The 12,537-nt window shown below is 38.5% G+C and overlaps 1 protein-coding gene across 3 annotated transcripts in view; it reads right to left on the reverse strand.

The window, feature by feature from the left end:
• ORC5 (origin recognition complex subunit 5) overlaps positions 1–12,537 on the reverse strand; it is an 89,652-nt gene that overhangs the window by 56,827 nt on the left and 20,288 nt on the right. For 2 of the 3 annotated variants that reach the window (XM_062198882.1, XM_062198881.1), the window contains exons 5-6: positions 10,473–10,584; positions 5,413–5,543 (exon numbers count right to left, since the gene is read on the reverse strand). The exons of the other annotated variant lie outside the window; for it this stretch is intronic. In XM_062198882.1, the coding sequence (XP_062054866.1) occupies positions 5,413–5,543; positions 10,473–10,584 (243 nt within the window). The remainder of the gene's footprint in view (positions 1–5,412; positions 5,544–10,472; positions 10,585–12,537) is intronic. 3 annotated transcript variants of the gene reach the window in all.

Here is a 12,537-nt window from a genome sequence, read left to right on the forward strand (position 1 = left end):
AAGTTATCAAAAAGAAAAAAAAATCAAACTGGATTATTTCTTCTGTCCTTTTCTTAGGTACCCTTAACCAAACAGAAGCACCTTACTATATGGAAAAGACATCTTCACCCGTAAGGCAATCGGCACAAAGACATGAGAGGGTAGTGAAGGACACCTGCTCACTGCTGTGTTGAGTCAAATCAGGCAAATACAGGAATGGGAGCAGTTCTGCAAGACCACCTCTTAAACGTCCTGAAGCGGACATTAGCAGTCACTATACATGGCTTCTGGTTTATACTCTGCCAGGCAGGAAGATAGATTGGCATAGATTTTTAAGCCTGTGAACTTCTGCTCCGCAGATGAAGGGTGGGAGTAAAATTAACTGATCTCCAACGGGCATCAGGCATTTTACAAGTGCTCCTTGTTTTTATTTTCACAGAATTCCTTTGAGGTAGGTATTACACCTACTTAAAAGATAAGAAAACTCCAGTTCAAAAGGCTAAGTAACACACCCGGGGTCACACAGCTGGTAAATGACAGAACTTGTGTTTCTTCAGTTGTAAAATGAGGATTTATAGTATTCCCTTGCTGCATAAGGTTGTTAGGATTAAGTTAACACTGTCAAAATGTTCAAACCAGTGCTCAGGCACACAGGTACTCAACAAACGCTCACCATTAACAGCTGGTTTAGTTACTCTGGAGCCTGACTACTTGATCATTCACAAAATTCCATAATCTTAATCATTTCAGTTCTTTGGGAGCATTTTCCCCTATCAAAGGACAATATGATAAATAAAATAACCACTATGTACAGAAGCACATCAGTGTATACTGACTTTATACGCCTACTGATAGCTCAGGGTTAGATTTTTATTATTATTATTTTTTTAACTTTTATTTAATGAATATAAATTTCCAAAGTACAGCTTATGCATTATAATGGCTTCCCCCCCATAACTTCCCTCCCACCCGCAACCCTCCCCTTTCCCGCTCCCTCTCCCCTTCCATTCACATCAAGATTCATTTTCAATTCTCTTTATATACAGAAGATCAGTTTAGTATATATTAAGTAAAGATTTCAACAGTTTGCCCCCACATAGCAACACAAAGTAAAAAAATACTGTTGGAGTACTAGTTATAGCATTAAATAACAGTGTACAGCACATTAAAGACAGAGATCCTACATGATATTTTTTAAAAATTAATTTTCTATGCAATTTCCAATTTAACACCAGGGTTTTTTTTTTTTTTCATTTTCAATTATCTTTATACACAGAAGATCGATTCAGTATATACTAAGTAAAGATTTCATCAGTTTGTACCCACACAGAAACACAAAGTGTAAAATACTGTTTCAGTATTAGTTATAGCATCACTTCACATTAGACAACACATTAAGGACAGATCCCACATGAGATGTAAGTACACAGTGACTCCTGTTGTTGACTTAACAATTTGACACTCTTGTTTATGGCGTCAGTAATCTCCCTAGGCTCTAGTCATGAGTTGCCAAGGCTATGGAAGCCTTTAGGGTTCGCCAACTTTGATCTTATTCCGATAGGGTCAAAGTCAAAGTGGAAGTTCTCTCCTCCCTTCAGAGAAAGGTACCTCCTTCTTTGATGGCCCCATTCTTTCCACTGGGATCTCACTCGCTGAGATCTTTCATTTAGGTCTTCTTCTTCTTTTTTTTTTTTTTTTCCCCAGGGTGTCTTGGCTTTCCATGCCTACAATACTCTCATGGGCTCTTCAGCCAGATCTGAATGCCTTAAGGGCTGATTCTGAGGCCAGAGTGCTATTTAGGACATCTGCCATTCTATGAGTCTGCTGTGTCTCCCACTTCCCATGTTGGATCATTCTCTCCCTTTTTGATTCTATCAGTTAGTATTAGCAGACACTAGTCTTGTTTGTGTGATCCCTTTGACTCTTAGACCTATCAGAGTCATCAATTGTGAACTGAAATTGATCACTTGGACTAGTGAGATGGCACTGGTACATGCCACCTTGATGGGATTGTACTGGAATCCCCTCAGGGTTAGATTTACAACCATTTTACAACTGTGATGATTTCTTCCAAAGCAAAAAAAAAAAAAAAGCTTAAAAAGCGTGTTAAAGAATTTGAGATGTGAGAATGTCATGATACCACCTGAAGCAGTCAGATTTACCTTGGGCGGGTCATCTGCTTGTAAGCTGGCTGGGTTCCGTGTTAGGTAGCAGAAGTCTGTCCACACTTTTGAGTACCTTCTCTGTCCCAGATCCCCTGGCTGCCAGCTGCCCTGCTGCCCAGGACTCACTCCTCCCATTTTTCCAACATCTGTGATGCTATCTGCCTAGCCTCATGGTCAAAAGTGACATGAAAACTTGCATTTGCTTCGAAGTTGCAGATATGGCTGCATGAAAAGTAGCTGTATTTTCTAATTAAAGCAGTCCACAAAAAGTCAATGATCCTCCTAGGAAATTATTTGTATTTTAAAAGTATTTATTTAAATGGATTCATGTTCTCAATGTTACTCCCTGACAGCATTACACTTACACGTGTAAATCTTTTAATAGAGACCATCTTATGATGATCATCATCAGGTATTCTGGTCCTACTCTAGAGAAGAGGAAACTGAAGTACAGAAAGGTGCCATACTCAACACAGGAAAGCTAGTAAGCAGCAAAGCTATTTTAATATGATGTCTTCTCCTCATTTTACAATTTACACTGCAATTAGTTTAGCATTTCTTCTGAGCCTCTAATCTATTGGCCACTGTCATTAGCCTCAGGGCCAAATGAAACACAGCAACAAAAAAGGAGACTTTAGGAACTTGGCATCACACTGTAAAAGATTATGAAGCTTTGGCTAAGCAATTCACTCTGAGTTATTTCTCTCTCTCTCTCTTTTTTTTTTTTTTTTTTGACAGGCAGAGTTAGACAGTGAGAGAGAGAGAGACAGAGACAAAGGTCTTCCTTTTTCCATTGGTTCACCCCCCAAGTAGCTGCTACGGCTGGTGCATTGCGGCCCGCGCGCTGCACTGATCCAAAGCCAGGAACCAGGTGCTTCCTCCTGGTCTCCCATGCAGGTGCAGGACCCAAGGACCTGGGCCATCCTCCACTGCACTCCCAGGCCACAGCAGAGAGCTGGACTGGAAGAGGAGCAACCGGGACAGAATACGGCGCCACAGCCGGGACTAGAACCTGGGGTGCCAGCGCCACAGGCAAAGGATTAGCCTAGTGAGCCACGGCGCAGGCTCTGAGTTATTTAAGAAATTTTGATATTTGTAGGAAAAAACGTTTGAAATACAATATTTAAATATGTGACATGTTTAAAAAACATGCAAAACTGGCCGGCGCCGTCGTTCAACAGGCTAATCCTCCGCCTAGTGGCGCCGGCACACTGGGTTCTAGTCCTGGTTGGGGTGCCGGATTCTGTCCCGTTTTCCCCTCTTCCAGGCCAGCTCTCTGCTGTGGCCCAGGAGTGCAGTGGAGGATGGCTCAAGTGCTTGGGCCCTGCACTCCATGGGAGACTAGGAGAAGCACCTGGCTCCTGGCTTCGGATCAGTGCGGTGCGCCAGCCGCAATGGCCATTGGAGGGTGAACCAACGGCAAAAAAGGATGCCCTTTCTCTCTGTCTCTCTCACTGTCCACTCTGCCTGTCAAAAAAAAAAAAAAATTAATTAAAAAAAAACCATGCAAAACTAAAGTTTAGTAAATCAATTATTAAAATATTCAATTGGGTATTTACTTGAGTATAAAAGTAATTCCTTAACTGACCTTTCTAAAAATAGTAACTCAGATTTCAGAATAGTATAAAGATTATCAGAGAAAACAAAGCAGTATTTAACTTTATCCTGTCTAATGCTATTGACAGTGCTAGACTCCCAAAAATACTTATATAAATACCAACTCCTGAAGCAAATTTAAAAGCACACAGAATAGATGCCTGAAAAGAATCATTTACAGGTGACTTATTAAACTTTGAGGAAATATGTCACTCACAAACTTTGAAACAAATAACTGTCTACATCGAAGGAAAGAGGGAAAGTAAGTAGCCTTATTCTCCCAGGTTCTACATGGGGAGGAAAATAAGAACATTCTGCTTTCTCTCAAATGCTTAAAGATCATTTTTTATATTTATTAGTACTATCAACAGTAGTACAGACTTATGTCCTACTTTCCAGTTTCTGAGTATGATGTAAAAAAAGAAGCTACAATCTCATCCCTAAATAAAATCATGCCTCAGTGAAAACCAATGGACTTCCAAAAATACCCTATTTAAGTACGAATTTTCTCCCTTCACATTTTCTTTTCCTAAAAATATTTTCCGGAAGTAATTTTCCCCTGTTGTACTTTACCATCTACTCTGAAATGGCTGCGGCACCGACTCCCACAGGATTCAAGGGCTAAGGAGTGGAAGCTCCAGTGTTTCCCAGGAAGACTGAGGTGGGGCCTTTGCTCTGTTTCACCAAGGTGCCTCTCAGGGACCCTCTCTTCTTTGCAGCACCTTCTGTTCTCATGTCTCTTAGGGGCCAGGGTTCCCAATGTCCTCAACTTGTGGAGGGATGTTAGTGATGAGCTCGACCTCAAATAGCCCCCCTCCCCACCCCAAAGGAGAAGATGCTTGAAATCTATTTGTAAACCGTAAGAGGTAGGTCCTAAATTGAAAACTTCCAACAACATACTAAATGTGAACACAATCTTAACTGGTCTTCTTCTAATTTCTGTCTCAAACATAATACTGAAGCCATCTAAGTAATACCTTTCAGGACAAAGAAAGGAAAATACGCTGAGGCATACAAAATATGCTACTTTGAAAACAACTGCTTTCCAGCCTTAGCTATATTACTACTTTCTGTCACATGGAGATAAGATCTGAAGTATTAACAGAAGGTTTCTGAATAGCAAGCCAGACATGCTTGCCTTCTTTCTTTCACATCCCCATAATTAAAGTGAAAGGGTCAAAGAAAAATTAAACATGACCATTTCCCAGACTGCTTGTAGAATATAAATATTCTAATTTAAAAAATTTTTAAGAATCTTTTATACAAAAATTATTATCTTAAGGTCAGTGTCTAAATAAAGACCCATAATTAAACCTAGCTACACTCAAATCCATTTAGATTCTAGGATATAGTTACTATATACAGAAATCCTGGAAGAAAATCTGCTGCAAAAAGTTAACAGGGATGTGAAATTGGAAGTTTTTACATCTCCTTCCTGCTATTTATTTTGACTTCAGTGGAATACTACTTTTTTTTGTAGTTAGAGAAAAGAAAAGTCACACTTGTAAGGCAGAATGAAAAGACACAACCGAAGATGAATGGATGAATGAACTGGCACGGTGTACTGGCCTCAGAAGGCTCTAGCCCCGTCTCTGGGTTTCAGTCCCATGTCACTTATATTTGAAAAAGTGTGACAAGATATATACTCATTTAAAGCAAACTGCTCACTCACCAGGTGTCTGAGCTCTTTCAAGTCCCGACACACTGTGTAGAAAACTCCAAGAAGAATGTTAATGTAGGCAGCATAGAAATCGGCTGAATACTCTGGGGGATGATCATGAGACAGAATCTTTTGAAGGTTTCCTGTTCACAAGACAAAATAAACTGAAAATGACTAACAAAGCAACTCAGTCATTATCTTCTAGCATTTTATAACAGAGGTCTTACAAAATAAATATTCAGGTTCAGCAATAATTTAGGAATAAAACTGTTGCGAGAGTAGTGCAGCAAAGTATGGTTTTGTGACAAGAAAAGAAACCTTCATTTGATCTCAGTGTGGACTCGGGGACCAAGCTTCTAAAGACCTTGGAATTTCCAAAGTGACAGGGCTAAGAGGAGCATCTTTTGTAATTCATAGTAATCATCTTTGAAACATGCAGGGGTTTATATTAATGAGGTAACTCTAGCTGGGTCCTTGATAGCTTCAGAATAGCGACTGGTTGTCAGATGAGAGGACCTGCTCCTCACTTCCAGAGAAGAGAAGGGCTGGAGATCGAGGCCGCCACCAATGGCCAATGATTTCATCCACCAGGCCATTAAGTGATGTCTCCGTTGAAAGCCCTGAATGATAGGCTTCAGAGAACTTCCAGTTGCTGCATGCAGCCACAGGCTGGGAGTTTGGCACACCCCAACTCTACAGGGCAGAAGCTCCTGTGCAAGGGAGGCCTCTGGACCTCCATCTCTGTGCCTCTGGTTTAACACACAAAGAAAAATCATTCCTAACTTCGAGAGGGGCTTTGGCTTCCAGTTGTAAGGGAGTAAAAAGAGTCAGAAACTTTTCATGCCCCTGTAAAAAACAATTAAAATTTGCACCAGCATTGTGTACAGCAGGTTAAACCAGTCTGTGACATCGGCATCCCACATAGGTGCCGGTTCGAGTCCTAGCTGCTCCACTTCCAATCCAGCTCCCTGCTAATGGCCTGGGAGAGCAGTGGAGGATGGCCCAAATGCTTGGGCCTCTGCACCCACATCGGAGACTAGATGAAGCTCCTGTCTCCTGGCTCTGTATCGGCCCAGCCCCAGCTATTAGTCATTTGGGGAGAGAATCAGTGAATGGAAAATCAGCCTTTCTCCCCCCTCCCCTTAATTCCGCCTTTCAAATAAACAAGTAAATCTTAAAAAAAAATTAGATACAAGATAGAAAACTATTTTTAGATATCAAAGCAGTAGAGGACGATCACACCTGACAAAGGAGAAATGAGTGAGTCCTATCAGCCAGGACATCTAAAGGGAGGCAATTTTAAGACTGTGGTGCATGGAGAGTTTCAAATGGAATCTGTTAGTAACACCAAGTTGAGGAAACAGAGGCCAGAGGGAGGTAAGGCAGCTAGAATTTGCAGGGCAGAGCACCAAGGGGAGTGAATGATGCAGAAAAAGTATCCCAGAAATTTGTACAGGGTTCCCCTCCCATCTTCTCTGAATCCCAAATTTATGCACAAGGTAAAACTCTGTAAGGTTAAAACTAAAGGACCTCTAGGAGAAAACAATTACTAGAGAACCGTAGGTCAAATCCCAGGTCTCAGAGTTCTGGACTGTTCTCAGAATGTAGAGACAATGCTAATACACAGAGGATTCAGAAAAGAATCCTGAAAGGCCATAATTTAGAAGAGGAGTTAAAATTAGTTTTGGAATAAAGACTACTCCATATCCCCTCTCTAAAAAAGTTTTAAAAATCGCCTCAAAATGGTCAAATATAGCTTCAAGTAATTAAAAATGCACATCAGAAAACAGCCCCACACACAACATGATGTCTATAATTCAATCAAAAGTATTAGACACAGAGGAAAGCACAATGGATATCCAAAAAAGAAGTAGATAATGAAATTAGTAGACAGAGCATTAACACAACTATTGTAACTATATTCATACACTCAAATATATAAAGGAAAAGCATAATAAGATCTGCAATGAAAAATTCCACAGGAAGAAATTAACCGCTGATTAGACAACCATGGCAAAAAAGGTCCCTGAATTTTTTAAAGATATAAAAATAAAAACTATCAAAAAACACAGAAAAAGATTTAAAATTTAAATGAAGACTTCCAACAGAACAGTAGCAAGAAGTCTAACATACTAATGATGCTGTCCCAGAAAAAAAGGAAGACAAAATATTTGAAGAAATGATAGTTGAAATTTTTCCAATGTTGATGAAACTAAACACTCACAGATCCAAGAAGTTCAAAAATCCCAGCAGGACAAACAATAAAAGATATTTTCTTTTTTGCCTTATTTCTTCAAGGACAACACAACATTATGGGGTTTTTAAGAAATAGTATGATAAGGTATTATAATAAATATGTAAATAAAATATAGTATAATAGCAAGAAAGGTTGCAAAGTACAAAATTCTAAGATACTGAAAATTTCAGATTGCCATCAGAGAATAACTTAACTTTTTCTGATACAATACCTGAGTCAAAAACCTGACCAAGTGTATAATAATCTATCTGAAGAAAAAATGACCAGAAGAGGAGTAGTATGCATGAGAGACTTCCAAGTTGGCCTCCAAGCCGTAAGTAGTGAGAAGAGGTGTTCTTATTGGAAACCATATTCCTAAAGATGATTTATGAAGGACTTTAAAAAGTTCATGGAAAATGGGTGTTATCTTTTAATTCCATTTTTCATTTTTTAAAAGTTTTTATTTAATGAATGTCCATTTTTCCATGAACTTTTTGAAGTCCTTTTTACGTACTAAGTTATCATGACTGATGACACTGACCAATAAATCCATCCCTTTGCTCTGGTTCCATGCTTGCTTACTCTAACCATAATTTGACTTATTAATTAGTGTTTTCTTTTGCCTTTTTGTATGATAATGATTTTTCTTCAAAAGAACTTGATATGTAAAAGGTCATAAAATTTAGTAGTCAGATTTGACTTGGTTGCATTACTATATACTCTTTTTTTTAAAGATTTATTTATTCATCTGAAAGGCAGACATACATAGAGAGAGCGAGGGAGAGATCTTCCATCCGCTAATTCACTCCCCAAATGGCCAAAATGGTTGGGACTAGACCAGGCCAAAGCCAGGAGACAGGAGCTTCTTCCAGGTCTCCCACATGAGTGCAGGGGCCCAAGGACCTGGGCCATCTTCCTCTGCTTTTCCCAGGAGCGCTAGCAGGCAGTTGAATCGGAAGTAGAGTGGCCATGACTCAAATCAGCAACTATATCAGATGCCAGCACTGTAGGCAGAGGCTTAACCTTCTACCTCACAGTGCCATCCCCTACTAAACACTTTTCAAAAATTACTCTACGCTCTGAAACTAGCAAGATCATTGTTAAATTTTTTAATCTATGCTGCTTTGTGTCTTTATTTTTAGAAACTGCAACAGAATTTTATATCATTCCTTAATTCACATTTACTAAGATGCAGAAAACCAGCATTTTGAAATTTTATTAAATTCTAGTAATTTTTTAGTACTTAAACCTAAAATGGGTCATGAAAAGTTTAACCATAAATAGGAATGAGAGCTTCCCAGCAATTTTCAAAATTATATACTGGGGCCAGCGCTGTGGTGCAGTAATATTAATTCTCCACCTACGGCACTGGCATCCCATATGGGTGCTGGTTCTAGTCCTGGTTGCTCTTCCTCTGATCCAGCTCTCTGCTATGGCCTTGGAAAGCAGTGGAAGATGGCCCAGGCACTTGGGTCCCTGCACCTGTGTGGGAGACCTGGAAGAAGCTCCTGGTTCTGGATCCGCACAACTCTGGCCTTTGCAGCCATTTGGGGAGTGAACCAGCGGATGGAAGACCTCTCTCTCTCTCTCTGTTTCTCCCTTTCACTGTCTATAACTCTACTTCTCAAATAAATAAATAAAATTAAATAAAAAAAATTAAATCCTTTGACTTCGTGATTTTTTCTCCCCCATGGATGAGAAGTTACTGAAAATAAGGACTCCCCTTTTCTATTTTGGATAACTTAAAAAAAAAAAATCAGTTAATTACCTAGGACAGGAGGTGATACTTGACTGTTGTTCTTGTGAAAACAATCAAAAATGTGTTGATCTTAACAATGAATATTTTTAACTGATAAATCCAGAGGGGTAGTGGTGGTGAGGCCAGCGTCATGGATGATACTTTTTTTCTTTAATTTTGTTTAAGGAATACAATTTCATGCATTTAATATAAACAAATTTGGGAACATGGTGATTCTTTCCCCCCCACCTCACTCCCTCCTATACTCCCACCTTTCTCCCTCCTCCCTCTCCCTTTACCATTCTTATTTTTTACCGAGATCAACTTCCAATTAATTTTATACTCAAAAGGTTAACCCTACAATAAGTAGAGTTCACTGGAATAGTATGAAGAAAAAAAAAGCACAAAAACAAACAAGAATAACATTGTTCATCGATGGGGCAAGGATGCTATTTTTTCATACACACTTCACAGTTATAATCTTTGAAACAGAAGTTTCACATTTGCATACTGACAGCACAGTAGTAATCTACAAAGCTATTTAGCAACACAAAGAGCTAATGTGTTCTTACAAAGACAGAAATAATCAAGATCTATGAAATCTAAGTTTAAATTCAACCCCCTAAAAAAAGACATGTAAGAGTTACTGGCTGGTACTACAAAGTTACAGGAATGAAAAACAAGATTCATAAAATCAAAAGATACATTACACATGGTATTTTAACCCAATTTTATTATAAATAAATATTTCAATATAATTTTAGTATGCTTTGTCACTGTAGTCTGCTTTAATTGTAGATATCATAATTGCTACATATTTTAATGTACCAACTAAAAAATTATAAAATATGCTATTAGCACAAAGATGTAAAAGTTGCCCACTCAAAAAACTTTAGTACTTATACAAGAATAATCCCTTAAAGTTTCAAAATATAACTTCAAAAATATAGTACAGAAATATAAAGGACACTGTATTTAAAACTGGCAGTGAACCTTATCAGTTTAGAACACATCCCAATTTAAACACACTAGCTTAATCTTTCAAACAACATTAATTCTACTGAATATCATTTGCCAAAACAATGTTTAAAAATTTACCTATGCTATAATCAGGGAAATACAAGACAAATGGTTCAAAGCATCCAGTATTTGGACGAAACTTTTCCCAAACAATTTCACTGAGAAATATAACAGTCACATTTCGGTCAGTCTGTAAAAGAGAAATAAAAGTAGCTTTACATTTAAAAGTCTTAATCAAAGCAATAATTCCACTTAAATTTTTCTTTTAAAAATTCCAGGGAGGGTGGTACTAATGGCATCTTACATGTTAAAGTGATCATTTTAAGTGTGTAACTGATCATACGGATAGGAATAAGTGTCAAAGGGATCACATAAATAAGACCAAGTATCTGCTAATAACAACAGGTAGAATTAAAAAGGAAAGAATGATCCAACATGGGAAGCAGGCCACACAGCAGACTCATAGAATGACAAATGCCCTACACAGCACTCTGACCTCAGAATCAGCCCCTAAGGCATTCTTATTTGGCTGAAAAGCCCATGAGAGCATTTCAGGCATAGAAAGCCAAGACACTATAGAAAAAAAATGATCTACATGAAGGATCTCTGTGAGTGAGAGCCCAGTGGAAAGAAGGGGCCATCAAAGAAGGAGGTACTTTTCTCTAAAGGGAGGAGAGAACTTCCACTTTGCTTATGGTCCTGTCTAAATATTGACAGAGTCTGTGGACTCAAAAGGCTTCCATAGCCTTGGCAGCTCAAGACAAGAGCCTCCAGTGATTGCTGACATCACAAATAAGAATGTCAATTGTTAAATCAACAACAGGAGTCACTGTGCACTTATTCCCCATGTAAGACCTCTGTCCTCAATGAGTTGTATTATGAGAATAACAGAAAAACTTGTCGGCAAACAATACTTTATACCTGGCGTTTCTGTGTGGGTGAAAACTGTTGAAATCTTTACTTAGTATAGAGTTGGTCATCTGCATATAAAAATAATTAAAAATGACACTTAACGAAGAATGGGATGGGAGAGGGAGTAGGAAATGGGATGGGAGACGGGGTGGGAGGGTGGGTATGGGGGGAAGAAGCACTATATTCCTAAAGCTGTACCTATGAAATTTGTGTTTATTAAATACAGCTTTCTAAAAAAATTTTTAAAAATTCCAGAAAAATTTTAACATAAAACACATCATTTATATGTTATTTTAAAAAACCTAATCATCCACTTGCAAATATTCAATACATCAGTTCTCACAGATGATAAGATAGTCACATGAGATTTACTTTAGAAATTAACAAAAACATTTACTTGAATAATTGAGACAAAACTTTTATGGAAATTTTCAAAAAAATCATAAGCTTTCATCAGTAAATTTAAAAAGGCAAAGCTTATCATTTCTCATCAATAAAAAAGCTATAGCAACCCACAGAAAAGTTAATATGCAGTTAAAGAAAAATAGATATGCCACATCTATCCCCCATAACAGTGCATACTAGGAACATTAAAGGTTGTCCTTAAGGTTATTTTTACATCAATTGCTAAGTAAAATTGATGTTCAATAAACAATAAAAGCACAAACTGTGAGTATTATCATCTAAAACATCAATGTTAAGCAAAACACTTATCTTTTAAAATATTCATATATGTAAAAATTACTATTTCTTTCTTTTTTTTTTGACAGGCAGAGTTAGACAGTGAGAGTGAGAGAGACAGAGAGAAAGGTTTTCCTTTTTTCCGTTGGTTCACCCCCCAGATGGCCGCTATGGCCGCGCTGCACCGATCCGAAGCAGGAGCCAGGTGCTTCCTCCTGGTCTCCCATGCAGGTGCAGTGCCCAAGCACTTGGACCCTCCTCCACTGCACTCCCAGGCCATAGCAGAGAGCTGGCCTGGAAGAGGGGCAACCGGGATAGAATCCGGTGCCCCTACCAGGACTAGAACCCGGAGTGCCGGCACCGCAGGTGGAGGATTAGCCTAGTGAGCCGTAGCGCAGGCCAAAAATTACTATTTCAACAAAGAATATTAAGAGAGCCTGTTATCATACTACAGCATGGCCATAAATGTCCTAAACAAGTTAGCTGGAATTTTGTGTATTCATCTCTGCATTCTCTAGACAAACTTTAATTTTCCCCATATTATTTTGGC

This window comes from Lepus europaeus, chromosome 1 (genome assembly GCF_033115175.1).
Source record: "Lepus europaeus isolate LE1 chromosome 1, mLepTim1.pri, whole genome shotgun sequence".
NCBI lineage: Eukaryota > Metazoa > Chordata > Mammalia > Lagomorpha > Leporidae > Lepus > Lepus europaeus.